Source organism: Rana temporaria, chromosome 6, assembly GCF_905171775.1.
Source record: "Rana temporaria chromosome 6, aRanTem1.1, whole genome shotgun sequence".
Classification (NCBI taxonomy): Eukaryota; Metazoa; Chordata; class Amphibia; order Anura; family Ranidae; genus Rana; species Rana temporaria.
Window position 1 is genome coordinate 51,304,345 of NC_053494.1, and position 16,909 is coordinate 51,321,253.

The following is a 16,909-nucleotide window of genomic DNA, read 5'->3' on the forward strand; positions in this document are numbered from 1 at the left end:
TGAGGGAAAAAAATAAAATAAAACACAGCCCCCCTAATACTCACCTGAGCCCCATCTCGATCCAGCAAAGTGCACAAGAGCCTCGGCTGTCCCAGGACTTCCTCTTCTCATTGGCTGAGACAGCAGTGGGAGCATTTGGCAGGCATGTGTATACCCATCTACATAAGACGCCCCCTGGCATTCCCAGACAGAGGGACAGTAGTGTTACAGAGACAGATAGGCACTAACGAAAAATATAAAATGAACATACTGGGCTCAGTAGGAAAAATGCTCATCAGCCGGGATAACAATGTATGGACTGCTCGCAGGACCTTGGTGTTCGCACACGTCATGCACGCCGAGATTCCCCTCTGAAGAGGTTTAAAGCTGCTGAGAATGGCTGGGTTCTGCAGAACAGTGAGCAGGAAACTCAACACCTCCAGTCCGGTGCAGATGTTGGCAAAATTTGCTTGTGCAGGCTGTTCCTGGAGAAAAAAAAAAAAGGAACCACAATCTTAATACTTGACCATTTAAGTTGAACAAATAAATAAATTAAACTTTAACATGCAAGAAAGTGATCGCTAAAAAGGCTAGGTTTTTAAGATCCACTGAAACAGAACCATCTCAGATGACCCCTGGACAGGGGATACCTGCCACAGGAGACTGGCGTGTTCTGCCTTCCGACAATCCAGAAAGACAAGGGGATCTGCTACCATAAGTTTGACGTGGCACACCTAGATGCACAAGACTTTCCTCTGTCTGGAGGATATCAGTTTAGATAATTGGTTTGTAGGGGGATTTCCTTAAAATAATCAGTGCTTGGGAGACATAGACAGACCGCATCGTCCAGCGCAGAAACCAGACACGCCTTCCCTGATGCAAGAAGGGCCCCTCACATTCTCTCTCGGTGGTGAAGACAAAACAGTATCTGGATTGTGACTAACAGAGTCCAAACCAGACAACCTGACCAAGGTGGGAACTTACAAAGTAAAAGGGAATCATTTTGCTTTGGAAAAACAGAAATCAGTCTGGGAGATGATGATACTCCAAGGAAAAAAAACACCCCGGATACAGGGAGCAGATTCTCAGGCCACATGGGTGAAGCCAAATGGATGCACCGGGCACTACTGGGGGGTGAGGTCGAGTGGATGCACTGGGGACTACTGGAGGGGTGAGGTCGAGTGGATGCAGAAGGGACTAATGGAGGGGTGAGGATGAATGGATGCACAGGGACTAATGGGGGGGGGGGGCGCCAGGCTGAATGGAAGCACCAGGGACTAATGGGGGGAGGGGGGGGGGCAGGCTGAATGGAAGCATCAGGGACTAATGGGGGGGGGCGAGGCTGAATGGAAGCACCAGGGACCCATAAGGGGGGGGGGGGGCGAGGCTGAATGGAAGCACCAGGGACTAATGTGGGGGGGGAGGCTGAATGGAAGCACCAGGGACTAATTGGGGGGGGGGCGAGGCTGAATGGAAGCACCAGGGACTAATGGGGGGGGGGCACTGAATGGAAGCACCAGGGACTAATGGGGGGGGGGGCGAGGCTGAATGGAAGCACCAGGGACAAATGGGGGGGGGGGGCGAGGCTAAATGGAAGCACCAGGGACTAATGGGGGGGGGGGGGGGGCTGAATGGAAGCACCAGGGACTATCTGGTCAATTTGGGCAGATATGTTAGACTGCTCAGAAAATAAATCACAATAGAAGGGAATGTGGCTAAACAAGATTAAAAACCAAGGAGGATATAGAGGTCTCAGAGAAGGGTCCCCAAACACCTGACGCTACTGGCAGGGAGGACAGAAGGGTGGCTTCCCTGCCTGATGGGGCAGAGGTTAACATGCTGTGTAATGTGGAAAAATGGAGGTTACCGTGGCCTACATGTAACTGAAAGTTTTCCACCATGAAACCTGAAAAGGTGTTATCTGGCTGGATGCAGGAATTGTGCTCTTCAGAGAGGTGTTAACCACTAGGATTAAAGTGATTGTAAAGGCTCTTTTACAAAAAATATATATCATGTTATACTTACCTTAGCCCAGATCCTCCTCTTCTCGGTTCCCTCTTTCCTGCTCCTGGCCCCTCCCTCCTATGGAGTGCCCCCATAGCCAGCATCTCTTCCTATGGGGGCACTGGAGCCGAGTCAGAGCTCCCTGTGTCCATTCAGATTCTCTCCCCTGATTGGCTGACCAACTCTGATTGACAGCCGTGGGAGCCAAGTGTGCGGCTGCTGTGTCTCAGCCAATCAGGAGGAGTGTCCCAGATGGATTAGACATTCGTGGACATCGATGGAGAGAGAGTAATTAGGGGGGTGCTGGGGAGGCTGCTACACACAATCTTATTGCACAGAATGTTTTTACAACTCCTTTAAAGAAGTCTACTTTCTTCACAGGAAATCCCACAAAAAAATGCCAGCAAAAGGCACCTGGCAAAACACAGGAGTCAGTGCTCTGAGAAGCATCACATGCGCACGAGTGACACGGAGGATTGGTAGACAGCTTTGTGGCTTTGATTAGTAGGCAGGTGGTCACCCGAGAGCTATTTATCCAGCGCCGTTTATAAATGTCCTTCGGTAAATACCAGGCTGCTTATCCGCCACTTACAAATGTACCTTGGCAGAACAAGGCTTAAACTGAATCACAAATCTTTTGGCGGGTAGAATACTATACATATACACGTTTTAACTCTTGTTTCGCCATTTGTCTGGTATTCCAATTTGGGAGGCGGTTTATACCCAGGTGACTCGCTAAGGCTCACTGTGATAAAATGTTACTGTTCATCCTCAGGAGTAGATAGTGATCATCACTGATTTAGAGTTTAAATAATCAGCATTTGCTTCATAATAGGTCTGATTCTCACAAGAAAGAAAAATGTAATTTGAAAGCAAGACTGCTAAATGTTGCAATTATAACACCCAATAACGTCACACGAAAAAAAGAAATAGAAAGAAATAAATTAATTCATATAATGGCCAATTGTTCCTTGCGCATAAAACATTTTCACATGGCTAAATAGCACTTGCTGGGGAAGAAGGAGCGCGGATTGTGTAGCTAATTATAGGGAACTTGTTATGTATGAAAATCAATGGATGAGCAAATGAAATAGCTTGTGATACTTCAAGTCTGACTGGACTTCTCTCAGGGTGCATGCTAATGCCTGCCGTTTCTGCTATGTTTTTTTACTGCCGCAGCAACAAAGGTGAAATAAAGTTCTGATTTTGTTCCCCAGCCAATGTCTTCCACTGGAAAGTCAGAGAACCAACTAATCAGATAAGTCCTGATCCTCCTATCCATGCTCCAGTGTGACTTCTATGAACAATAAGAATGAATGATGCAATAATGGTGGGGATGTGAATCCTAAAGCCCCATACACACAGGTAGAATGTCGGGAGACAGTGGCTGGTTATATAAAAAAAATTCCAACATTCTGCCCATGTGTACGCCAGTTTGGCCAGCTTCTGTCGGATGTGGATGCTGGAAAACCAGTAGCTGATCAACAAGAATAGCCGAGATAAACTACATTATGCCATCATCCACAAAAAGGCAACTTTTCAATATAAAGGTAAAACAAAAAAAAAATTTAAGTGGATGTAAAGCCACTCTCATCCTTTCTAAACTACTGCCATGGTGCTGATCTATAAGGATATAGATGCCTCCTGCATGTATCCTTACCTGTCAAATGTCTCCCCTCTGTCTGTTATGAGACCTGAAAAACTGCAGATTCTGTGGGTGGATCTGTTGTCTGGAGCTCGGTGGGTGGAGTCGTGATGTCAGTAGACTGCCCACCCACCTCTACACTCCCCTTGTCAACATGCATTTTTTCCTATGTATTTCTTACACTGAATTCTGCTATGATCACTCCAGTCAAAATCCAGAAAAGTAACCACATTACTTCAGAAAAGGAGTTGGGTTGGGAATTAAAAAATAATGCCTGTCTGAAGCAAGTGCATGAGATATGTAAATAACCTGTCACTCACAGCAAGGGGGAAGAACGGACCAAGGTTTTTCTCTGTAAGTCTGTTTTATTTCACTGAACAATAAAAAAAGAGGATTGCTCAGAGCTGGATTAACTCTGTGTGGCAAGACTGGGCACAGATGATAGGAAATCGTATACTGTACATTGGGACATCAAAAAATAAATAAAACAAATTCGGGTTTTTCATCCACTTTAACATTTTTTGGCTTAAAAAGGATAAGTGTGGGAATAGCGCTAAGACAGAGAACCGAGTGATCACATGGCTGCCGATTGTTCAGTTCTTGGTCTTCACTAAGCAAAGAGCAGAGACTGTCAGTGGCGTGCTCATAGGCTGAGCTAGCTGCTGGTCAGACATCTGGGTGAATCCTGACCTTAAAGCTGGTTTTCTTCCAGATCCTGGGAAAGGCTCTGTGATGACAGGATCTAGAAGAACAGCAGGTTTTAGCCCGCTGACAGCTGAATCTGGGTCATGGGAGTGCAGAAATAAGTGCACTCCTGTGAGCCAGAAGAGAAGCATAGCAAAAAATAAATAAAAAATCTTTGGCTGATTTTACTGTTGTGGGTTTAGTAACACTTTAAAAAATAGGCCTCATCATTGGTTTCAGTGGGAGAAAGGGTGCCCTCTTGTTGGTATCCGTGCAAGAAATGGTGCTCCAAGGGCTGGATAATGGCAAGTAAAGGGCCTATTCAGGCCTGGGCTGCAGTTTGGAAACCACTGGTCTACATGCTTGCAGTAGCATTGGCATGTCATTGCTCAGGATGGGTTTTCTAATGGTGAAAACTGTGGGACATACCAAGGGCTGCTTTTTTCCCACCAAATTTAAGTGTACAGTTTTTTAGATTTTAAGTACCAGTTCACAGAGTAACATGTGCATTCCCGTGAGCTCTGGTTTTGACAGCACATTTACTTAAATGGGTTGCAAAATGCACTGAAAAGGCAGAAAAGAAGTGCAAGCATTACTTCTTTAGATCGCACTGCGCATATCCACATGGTACTGCGGTACCATGTAATTTGATGGCTCTATTTGCGAGATGTGTTTTGGGTGCCATAACCAACTAATTGGCATGCGTCTTAAAAGGGCAGCGCGTTTTGGTGAGAACAGGCCCTAAGGGTCTTCACGACCTTAACGTAACTTTTCTTTTATAAAATATGGTTAGGAGACCCCAAGTTAAATATGGGCAAATTCCAAAATTCATTAATGGATGGTAAAAAAAATACAAAATATTGTTTTTATTTTACTTACAGATTGTCAATTCACTTAAAAGGATATATTTATAAAGCAGTGAATCTGACAGTCATTTTTTTCTGCGGGTGGATTTTCCTGGTACATGTGTTTTATTGATGGTGATCAATTCACCACCAGTGAATTATTTTTGTAAACGTTAAACTCATTGCTTTATTAAGCCCCTTTCAGACGGACGGCAGTTTTGCCGCAATTAAAAGCATGTACTTTTTCAGTGAAATTCAAGGCTCTGGGCACTGCGATTAGCTGCATTTGTACATTGCGATTACATGCGGCCGCGTTTAGCTGCGGTAGTAATTTCCATAGCAACCCTTTTTATTTATTTTTTATTATGATGTGCTGCCTGTTCTTTTTTTTCTCACGCTGCTATCCGCAGTTGACACAAAAGACTGTGATTACCTGCGGTTAAGTGCATATAGCTGCACTAAATCGCACCTGGACCCATTCAATTCTATTTTTTCTATTCGCACCAAACCGCATGCAACAAAATCGCAGCTAAACGTGTGTGAATGGGGCCATAGGAAAGCATTGTGTGCTTTTAGCTGCGGTAGAAAACTAGAAAATCCGCAGCTAAAAGCACCATTATATCCGTCCGTGTGAAAGGGACCTAAATATGCTCCTAATATTAAAGTTGTGTAATGCCGTCTACTTACAACCGTCATAAGAAGCTTATCAAACCACTGGAGCTTCAGCTCAGATTTGGGCCACATGTCGGTACGCAGTGCAGTTTTCAGAAGGTTGACACAACGACGAGACAAAAGCTCTCCAGGAGAACCAGCTGTGTTTGAATTGTCATTCACCTATATTAACAGAAAACAAGGAAGAAAGGTAAGCTTGGCATCACAAAGGCAAAAAGCAGAACCACATATTTTGAGGTTGTGGCAAAAAAGAGAATTTAAAGGATTTCCACTACCAAAAAAAAAAAAAATGAAAAAATAATTTCAGGAACTGTGTCCTAAAAACAAAATATTTTAGAATGCCAAGAAAGTGTTCTCATGGAGGCCCATCACCTCTATAACCACTTAAAGCGGAACTACGCTGCCTATGAGCACCACAAAGCAAAAACAATATTTAGTACACGATCCTTAAGATGCTAAAAAAAAAAAAAAGCTTCTATGACATTTACAAATATGTGAATTTTAAAGTCCCGCCTAATATCAAATACTATGCAGTGCCTCCTTATGTGTTTATTAGCCAAAAAAAGCCTCTTCTGTAGGCCTTGGGATTTAGTGTCCTGTTAAGCGTGATTTCCCTGACCGTCAAAGACCTGATAAGTTGCCTGCACATTTTCCAATTAAAGCACTTCAGACACCATTAACTGCTGGTTAACACTAGTGCGACCTCTGATGCGACTTGAGAGGCACAGAGTCACATGACAAGAGAAAACACATTATAATCATTGGTGCTCATTCTCATCAATGCAACTCAGCATTGTACAACTTTTGAAAAAGGTTCTTTTGCTACTTTGTTGCAATTAATAGAGGAATTTGTCCCCATAAAATATGCAACTACATATTCGCACTGAAAAAATCACATTGCAGCAGTGTGAATCGAGCCTAAGACCACCCTGTTTAAACAGGATAAAGGGGGAGCTGAGCCCAGAACTGAGCTGCAGAGAGTACCACCCCGCCAAAAAAATACTGCAGCTGCTGACCTTTAATATTAGGACACTTACTTATAAAGGGATCTTGCAATGTCGGTCCCCCGGCCGATTTTTCAATCGGCTCTCAGATGCGGCTGCCGACATTCCTTGTAAGGGGAACCGGCAGTGTAGCTTTGCGGCTCCACAGTCAGTTCCAGACTGCGCATGCGCGAAGCGTGTTGCACTTTGTGAATGGACCAGCAGCAGGGAAGGAGGAGGGGCAGGCAAACTTCCGTAAGGAAGAAGGAGGGGCGGGCAAACTTCCGTAAGGAAGGAGGGGCGGGCAAACTTCCGTAAGGAAGAAGGAGGGGCGGGCAAACTTCCGTAAGGAAGAAGGAGGGGCGGGCAAACTTCCGTAAGGAAGAAGGAGGGGCGGGCAAACTTCCGTAAGGAAGAAGGAGGGGCGGGCAAACTTCCGTAAGGAAGAAGGAGGGGCAGGCAAACTTCCGTAAGGAAGAATGAGGGGCAGGCAAACTTCCGTAAGGAAGAAGGAGGGGCAGGTAAACTTCCGTAAGGAAGAAGGAGGGGCGGGCAAAAGGGGCTGCCAAACTTCCAGAGGAAGAAGGAGGGGGGCCATCTTGAGTAAGGGCAGATAATTCATGTAGCATTTACTTCCTGAAATCCATCTGCCCTTCAGTCAGGCGTGAAGGCAAAAAGGTGTGCTTAGCTGAGAAAACCCCTCCTGAGGACTTCCGGGATGTATGACATTTACCCAGGCCTAAAAACCAGGAGGGGGGGCAAACTCTTGGAGGAGTGATGAGGCGGGCCAAACTTCCTGAGGACATCGACGCAGCAAGATCAGCCATAAGTGGGAGTTCCCTACCCCCCCCCCCCCCCCGAAAGGTGTCAAATGCTGTAAGGGTGCCAAAAAAAAAGTATCAGTACAGCGAACGGAAAAGTTTAATTTCACATATACATAAAACTATTCAATATACTCATTATTATTATAAAAATAATATTATACTTCTGCTCCCCTATGAGACATATGGCCCTTCATAAAGCCATGGTTATCACATGTATTGCTGAAAACACACACTGTTACCTAAAATAGAAATATAGTAAAAAATAAATGCAACATTCCCCATATGCTGAGAACTGAGAGTACCTGGCATGCGATTCGAATGAGGAAATTGACCACGGTGTCTGTGTGCTGCTTCTCAATGGGTTTAGTAATGACAGCATCTGCCCCAGGGAGGGACTGGCTGCGGCCGAACACCTGCAATAAAAACATGCATGTAAAATCCGGATCAGGGTTCCAAAACTGGAAATAAATCCCAGGATATTCTAGGTGAAGCCGAACAGAACAACAAAATCAACAAGAGAATATAATAAAACTGCACGTAAAAACCGGCTTACTGTGCTGATTCCCCCTGTGGCTGTTCTGAAACGCTTCACATCCTGGCTGGTATCAACGGTCATACTCCTCTTCACGCCACCCGCACCGGAGCTGCCACCTTCACCGCTGCCGTTTGCGTCAGTGTCAGAATCAGGCTAGGGGAAGCAGGAATTACAGAGTTACTTAAGCTTTACGGCAAAAAAACAAAATCTAGGTAAGCCCTTCGTATGAAAACAGCGTAACATGCCAAAATTTAAACACATTCTCAACAGGTTGCTAAGGACTTGCTGTATGTTTTTTGCCAGAGGCACCAGCTAAAAGTTTTATGTATATCCCTTCCTTCCTACAGTCACACATTAGGATTATTTTCAATTATATCTGCAGGTAAATCTAGACGGGGAAAAGAAGAAGTCACTAGAGCTACGAGAACTTCTCTAGGAGCCTGGAGGTAGCTGTAATGAACGCGGGGGTACAGTATAGGCTGGTAAAAGCATATTAATAATTTCAATCTATTATAACAGCTACGGTGGTGTTCGAATTATATCCAATTTGTTATATTCATAATTGGTTTCAGCATTTAAATATAAAGGGCTGCTAATATGAAAATGGAAGATTTCATACACCAGCAGCCTAGGATATTGAGTCAATTGAGCCCTTCTTGTATTAAAAGGTAAGGGAATGGTCAATAATAAAATTTGGTTGGTTCAGCAGGGACTGGACGATTTTTTCTTTCTGTCATTTTTCTTCCTTCAATCACTCCAAGCGGCTGGAGTGATCAATGTATTCTGACGGTGGGGAAACCTCCCAGCTTCAGAATACAATAAGGCAGAGGGAGGGATTCCCCCATCAACACGGACTGTTTTGAAGGAAAGAAAAGGACATAATACATGGTCTGCCCAAGTCTTCCTTCTATACTGTAAACTATCCATTCTAGCTGCTACTTACCTCAGGAGGACAACCATAGCCTGCTATGAGCAGAGGCTTTGTTTATTCTGCCTGCTATCCTCTTCACAACTTTGATGACTACTGCGTTGTAACCAGTGTTTATTCTGACGACTAAAACATTTTAGTCGACTAAATGATTATTATTTTTTTAGTATTCTATAGTAAAACTAAAATGCCATTTTAGTCAAAAGACATAGGGGCAGATCCACAAAGAAGTTACGCTGGCGTATCTATTGATACGCCGCGTAACTTCTAGTTTGCTCCGGCGTATCTTTGTTTTGTATCCACAAAACAAGATACGCCTGAAGCTGGGCTAGATCCGACTGGCATACGTCTTAGTAAGCGGTCGGATCTAAGGTGCATATTTACGCTGGCCGCTAGGTGGCGTTTCCATCGATTTCCGCGTCGAGTATGCAAATTAGCTAGATACGGCAATCCATGAACGTACGTCCAGCGCATTTTTTTACGTTGTTTCCGTAAGGCTTTTTTCGACGTATAGTTACCCCTGCTATATGAGGCGTATCCTAAGTATGGACGTCGTTCCCGCGCCAAATTTTGAAAATTTTACGTCGTTTGCGAATAGGGCTTTGCGTAGAATGACGTTCACGTCGTAAGCATTGGCTTGTTGCGGGTTAATTTCGAGCATGCGCACTGGGATACTCCCACGGACGGCGCATGCGCCGTTTAGAAAAAACGTAATTTACGTCGGGTCAAGTAAAATTAACATCAAACACACCCACATCTTTAACAATTGAATTCCACGCCCTTACGCCGGCAGATTTACGATACGCCGCCGTAACTTTAGAGGCAAGTGCTTTGTGAATACAGCACTTGCCTCTCAAAGTTGCGGCGGCGTAGCGGTAATACGATACGCCGGACTAAAATTACGATCCGCTACGTGGATCTGGCCCTAAGACTATACTAAATTGAAATTTGACTTCACAATTAACACTGGTCTGCAGTGCATGTTCATAGCTCAATGCCATAATTAATTACATATTAGATTTTTCACTCCAGCAGCATATAAGGAGTTTGGAAATTGTAGAGAAATGTTAACTAATGTACTACAATTTAATTACACTCATTAGATTTTAGCCGACTAAAATATACTGGAGATTTAGTCGACTAAATACGACTAAAACAATTGCAGAAGACTAAAATGGGACTAAAACTAAAATGCCATTTAAGTCCTAAGCCTTATTCCGCGTACACACGATCGTTTTTCGGCATTAAAAAACTTAGTTTTTCAGCATGTCCAAAAAACAAAGTTTTTCCAACTTCATCATTAAAAACGATGTTGCCCACACACCATCGTTTTAGAAAAATGATGAACAAAGCGTGGTGATGTACAACACGTACGACAGCACTCTAAAGGGGAAGTTCCATTCGCCTTTGGGCTGCTTTTAGCCGATTCCTTGTTAGTAAAAGACGATTCGCGTTTTTCTGTCTGTTACAGCGTGATGAGTGTGCTTACTCCATTATGAACGGTAGTTTTACCAGAACGAGCGCTCCCATCTTATAACTTACTTCTGGGCATGCGCGGGTTTAAAACGTCATTTTTGCCCACACACGATAATTTTTTACAACCCGAAAAACGAAATTTTTTAAAACGATGTTAAAAAATGCAGCATGTTCGATTTTTTTTTTTTGCCGTTTTTCAGAAGCCGAAAAACGATGTGAAGCCCGCACACGATCATTTTAAATGACGTTTTTAAAAACGGCATTTTTTTTTTCATGCCGAAAAATTATCATGTGTACGTGGCATAAGGCTAAAAACGAAATTGAAATTTGCTGCCAAAATGAACACTGGTTGTAACCACTCAAACTTGCACAGTAAAAACACAAATAAAAGTGAGGTGCTGGATAAAGATTTTTAATGGATCAATTGGATCATTACTGGGCACACTAGCTCCAGTTCTAACTATGTTTCGGGGGGACAAACAGACTCCCCCTTAATCAGGTCTCAAGAATTCTGAATGTTCTTAAACTCAGATGGCCTCCCAAGCCTCTTGTGTCTCGTAAAATGGTTCTATATGAAAGTCTATGGGCCAGATTCAGAAAGAGCGGCGTACATTTGTGTGGGCGTAGCGCAGCTCATTTGCGCTACGCCGAGGTAACTCAGAACTCAGAGGAAGAGCTGTATTCACAAAGCACTTGCTCCCAAAGTTACGGCGGCGTAGCGTAAATGGGCCGGCGTAAGCCCGCCTAATTCAAAGTAGGCAGGTAGTGGGCGTGTTGTATTCAAATGAATCGTGACCCCATGTAAATGAAAGCGTCGAACGAACGGCACATGCGCGCGCATGCTCAGAATCACATCGCATATACTCCCTAAGATACGCCGGCTCAATGCTTTAGACGAGAACATAACCTACGCCCAGCCCCATTCACGTACGGCTTACGCAAACGACGTAAAATCTGACAACTGTTCCGACGTCCATACCTTTGCATGGGCTGCGCCTCCTTTTTGGTGGAATAACTATACGCCGGACGTACGCCTTACGTAAACTGCATAGCTTACTACGACGGGCGTACGTACGTTCGTGCATCGGCGTATCTTTAATTTACATATTCGACGCGGAAATCTACGTAAGTGCCCCTAGCGACCAGCGTAAATATGCACCCAAGATACGACGGCGTAGGAGACTTACGTTGGTCGTATCTTGGCAACATTCAGGCGTATCTCATTTTAGGAATGAGCGCATAGATAAGACAGCGCACATTTGGACTTACGACGGCGCATCTACGGATACGTTGGCGCAAGTCTCTGTGAATCTGGCCCTATGTATCTTGAGAGCACCAAACACATCCAAAATTTTATTGATACGCTTAGATTCCAGCAGAAAAAAAGGCAATGCGTTTTGGAGCCAAACAGACTCCCCCTTCATTAGGTCTCAGGAATTCAGATGGTCTCACACCTTCTTGTGTCTCGGAAAATGGTCCTATATGCAAGTCTATAACTAAAGAGCGCCAAACACACGTCCAAAATTAAATTGCTACAATTGGTTCATGGAAGAAAAAAATCCAATGCCTTTTGGGGCCAAATAGACCCTCCCTTTCTCAAGGCTCAGGAATTTCGACTGTGCTTGGACTCAGACGGCCCAGACAAATCTGGTTTTCTGCAGTTTTCTCCTTTGATGTCATTGGTAACTAACCTGCCTTTTGAAACTTCTTCAAACAGAAAATCAGAGTACAGATTTGCCTAGAATCTGCTGATCCGAGTCCATTCAAGCAGTGCCAACATTTCTGAGCCTTGATGAAGGGGGGAGTCTGGCCCCGAAATGCATTGGGTTTTTGCTGCTATGAACAAATGTTACCAATCAAACTTTGGACATTTGGGATGCGTTTTGGTCCTTTCTATATACAAAGGCTTGCATAGGACCATTTGCAAGACAGGAGAAGGTTGGGAGACAGCTCTATACAAGGCTAGGGTTGAATAGGATTATTTTCTGATTACGTAATTAAAGTAGCTGGAGGTAGGGAGTTTACAGTATGGAGTAGGTCAGGAGGGATTACCAGGACATTCTGGGACTTTACTCACCCAAGCAGAGCATTATGACTTGGATGAAGAATAGGAACCTCGTTTAGTTTCAGAATTAAATTGCTTATGCAGTATAGGTGTGACCACACAATTTTTTTTTATGGATATAATAAAATATGTGCTACGTTTGAGGGCAAACAAGACTTTGTTTTCTTTACAGTATTCAGTGCAGGTCTGAAATTCAAAGAGCTCTGCAGGGAATTAAACGGATTTGAATAACCGGGGCACTAGTAGGCACTTAAGGTTTACCTTGGTGCCATTTTTCGATTCTTATTTTCTGCAAACATGGTAAAGAAAATTTGTCAGTTTACAGCTTGGTACCATCATCTTATCAACAGGTATATAAGCAAACCCTAATGGGAGAAACGGTTAGCATACTAGTTGGCTGTCCATCATTTTTGATGGATAACATTGGAAACAAAATGTGCGTTGCTAACTAGAGCCTACAGACTGCTAAATAACGGTTTGTGCTCAACTCTGTACACGGACTTCAACCTTAGCTCACAGCCATTAAAACAACAAATGATACCTGGAAAACTGCAAATGTTTCTGTTTTTTATATACATTTTTGTTTCTAAACCTTTATTTCTATAACTTTTTAAAGTTACTTCAATTATTTCTAGCCTACTACCATTAAAAACGGATTGATCGTACTGTATCAAGAATTCTGTGACACATTCACTACGCCCTGCAAGTAGGCACTGTTGTATCACACTTTTTACAGTGCCTGTACAGAATCACTGCTTGTAGGCAGAAAGGTACCATGGGATATGTAGTCCTTAAAAATAGAAAGCAAATGGGAGTGAAGAAGCCGCAAAGCATGCATGGATTCCAGGAAAGTTGTAAAAAGAGATGATCAGCAGACAGGCAGCACTCACGACATGAAAGGAGTAAGTTTAAATTGGATTGTCAAAAATAAGCTACGGTTTGTATTGCTATTACAAATGCTGATTTTGTAATGTGAAAGTATGCTGTGACCATAGATTTCCCTTAATGTTTGACATCATTGCACATCCATCAAATCACAAGCCCACAACACATACCTGATCTTTTAACCTCTGCAGTTCCCATTTGATGACCACCTCTGCTAGATCAACAGCCAGCTTCCTCTGCTCGATGGTAACACTGGGAGTGAAGCCCAGGCGCTGCATTGCACTGACCATATGCTGCACAAGACTATGCCGGACCGGATAGTAAACCTGTAAAATAATAGGATCACTCAGACCTTAAAAAAATATTTTAAATACAAGAAAACATTTATCGATATAGCTGAAAACAGAAAAGCAAACATGTTACACTCATGCTTGTGGTGTAATATGTAACATGCTCCTATGTAGCAACCTCCTGCCCTCCCCCCTCTGCTTTTGGACAGGGGATCTTCTCCCCGCAGCCACTGTCTCAATTTAAAAACAGCGCAACCGTGTTGGGCTTCATCCATGCATCAGCGTCATTCATTCCTGTGAATGAATTTGATTACAAATACCAGCAACCAATGAGGCCGACTGCTTCTCGTTCTCAATGGCGAGCTCTCTTAGGTCATTGATCTTTCTGCAATTTAATTACTGCCTGCCTATATCGGAGGTATGGGCAGACAGCTTAATGAGAGTCTGCAGGATCCTGGCATTGCACCAGTGATCTGCTGATGCTTTGAAGGCTGCAGAGAAAAAAATAAAAGCACATTTTTTTACCTGCAAAAAGATGTGCATTTATGATTTTTTATATATATATATATATATATATATATATATATATATATATATATATATATATATATATATATATATATATATATATATATATATATATATATATATATATATATATATATATATATATACACACATACATATACACACACTGCATTCTGACCACAAGATGGAGCTGACAACTATTGACAGTCATAGTATTAGAGGAAAAACAGGAAAACTTTGGGCAGCCTGGATGAATGCTTGTGACATTCATCCAAAGAATGTTTATCTTTGTACTCAAACACACAGACTTTCATTTTTCCTATTATCTACTTCTGTTTTTCTAATCAATTGAATCAATTACTCACCTTAAAATGCTGTACAATTAAATGCAGAATATGCACCAACTGGGGGACCGTGTGTCCTTCCTCGACAATTATCTTCCTTGTCCAGTGTGTCAGCATCTGATGTCCATCCTCCATGCGGGCCGGAACTGCTGGAGTCAGGATGGCCATGGCTTGGCGGACGATCGCTCGCGCCTCCATTGCATGTGCCTTTAGGAGACTGTGGAAAACCTGAAAAATAGAGAGAAAAAACCCATAAGCATACACAAACAGTCAGAAGGGGAGGAAATAAAGAACTGATATCCTATGTTTGTTCACTTTAACATTTTTTCCCCATTTCAGTATTCTATAATAAGATTCTAAAATTATGTCCAATTAATACAAACTCTGTGTCCTCCCAGGTGTAGGTTGTATCCTTAAGATAGGTCGCCGGATCCCGACATAAATTGAAGCTTTTCCCCCCCCGTTTGCACCCCTCTGTAGTCTCAAAAGACTTCACTTACACAACCACACACAAAGCTCAGCAAGGACAGGAGGATGACAAACCATGGCACTGAACATCACATAAACAGCTGACAGGAAGTCAGGCCACTGTTATTAGTTCAGTATGAATGGGCCAGGCTCTTTGTACCAAGACATATATAGGCAATGATTTGACATACCACACTTTATTTACAAGGCCAAGTAAGCAATGTAGCCAGGTGATGGCACAGGATTGGAGACAATGGAGCATTAGTTGAGATTTAAATTAACTATTCAGAGTAAGAACAGTTCTTCACCTGCAGAACAATCTTCTTGTGTATGGCAAACTTAGAGATGATATGTGCGAGGAGCAGATGGCCGCTGTATTTGCATGCTGGGTCCACACAAGCCTTAGACAGCAGACAAGGCCAAGCGAAGGTCATGAGTCGCCTCAGTTTGCTGTTGCGGTTTTTGTTGTTGTCATGGATGTGATGAGGGGCATGTTCCACTAGAAGGGTGGCAAACTGCAAGAGGTAAATCCTGAGAGAGTCCAGCATGTCTGTCTGCTTCTCTGGGTCCAACACCTGCAAAGAAGCAAAGAATAAAAGCCAGGATGGAAATCACATATATGTAGTATTTAACACATCTGAGGCATGTACAAAACACATAACTGCCTGAAGGTACCTTTGTGATAAAAACACTAGTGATGCTCTCCTGGTTATCTCCTTCAGGATTTGGTGGGCCCAAGAGTTGTTCCCCTTCATTCTTCTCAAAGCTGTATAGAAATGCTGGATTCAGGATATGCTGCAGAACCTGTGTAAAACCAAGCATTAAAATATTAGGAATAATGGAAAGATCGGAAGTAAAGTCTGGCACACACGGGCAGAGCTTTGGCCGGTAAAACAGAAACCAGCCGAATTTCGACCCATGTGTACAGCAGCCGGTCTGGCTTCCGTCGAACAGGCATGTTGGAAAAACAGCTGCCGATCAGCGCTCGCAGCCAATGGCCAGTGTGATCTGGCAGGAAGGTGGTCCCCCTGTCAGAACACAATAGCTCAGCGGGGGGATCCCTGTACTAACATTGGATTAGTACAGCAAACTCCTTGTTTTTTTTCCCACTTTCTTACTTTTCTGGAGATGCTGTGACTAGTACAGGACATACGGAGAAATCTCTCCAGTGGGGACAGACAGCTGTAAATATAAAAAAAAAAAAAAACTTTTCTAATCCTACCGCCATCCTGTTAAAAAAATAGCAACTGGAATGCGAACAGCATGCGAGGGTCACCAGAGCACAGTAAACGTGGTTACCAACTGAAAATCAACCAAGTGTCAGAAACTGGTTACAATATATCTGCACAAAACTATTAAAAAGCTGAACTTCAGGCTAAATTATTAGTGTTAAAATACAACAGACGTGTATTCTTCTATGGATTTTGGTGTAATTTGTATTTCTACCAAATCTGTGCAGTAAGCCCGTATAAAGCATTCTCTGTGCAGGAGCTTCCTGTAATTAAAGCGGGGGTTCACCCTAAGAATTTTTTTTATTTTTTTTTTTCTAGCATGCCATCAAGCATACGAACGCTAGAGTATGCCTTTATTTTATTTTTTGGCCCCGTACTCACAGTTTAATGCCGTAGTGAAGTTTCAGACTCCCTCGGGGAGTAGGCGTTCCTATCAAGAGGTGAACATGATTGACGGCCAGCTATGGCGCGTCACGCTTCTCCGGAAATAGCCAAAATAGGACTTGGCTCTTCACGGCGCCT

General features: G+C 43.2%; 1 protein-coding gene across 3 annotated transcripts in view; it reads right to left on the reverse strand.

Annotated features, from left to right (window-relative positions):
• The window catches only part of LOC120943465 (transformation/transcription domain associated protein), a 263,678-nt gene that overhangs the window by 139,202 nt on the left and 107,567 nt on the right, over positions 1–16,909 (reverse strand). For all 3 annotated transcript variants that reach the window (XM_040356782.1, XM_040356783.1, XM_040356780.1), the window contains 8 exons: positions 15,831–15,959; positions 15,464–15,730; positions 14,709–14,915; positions 13,696–13,851; positions 8,190–8,324; positions 7,939–8,049; positions 5,845–5,991; positions 251–464 (listed from right to left, as the gene is read on the reverse strand). In XM_040356782.1, the coding sequence (XP_040212716.1) occupies positions 251–464; positions 5,845–5,991; positions 7,939–8,049; positions 8,190–8,324; positions 13,696–13,851; positions 14,709–14,915; positions 15,464–15,730; positions 15,831–15,959 (1,366 nt within the window). The remainder of the gene's footprint in view (positions 1–250; positions 465–5,844; positions 5,992–7,938; positions 8,050–8,189; positions 8,325–13,695; positions 13,852–14,708; positions 14,916–15,463; positions 15,731–15,830; positions 15,960–16,909) is intronic.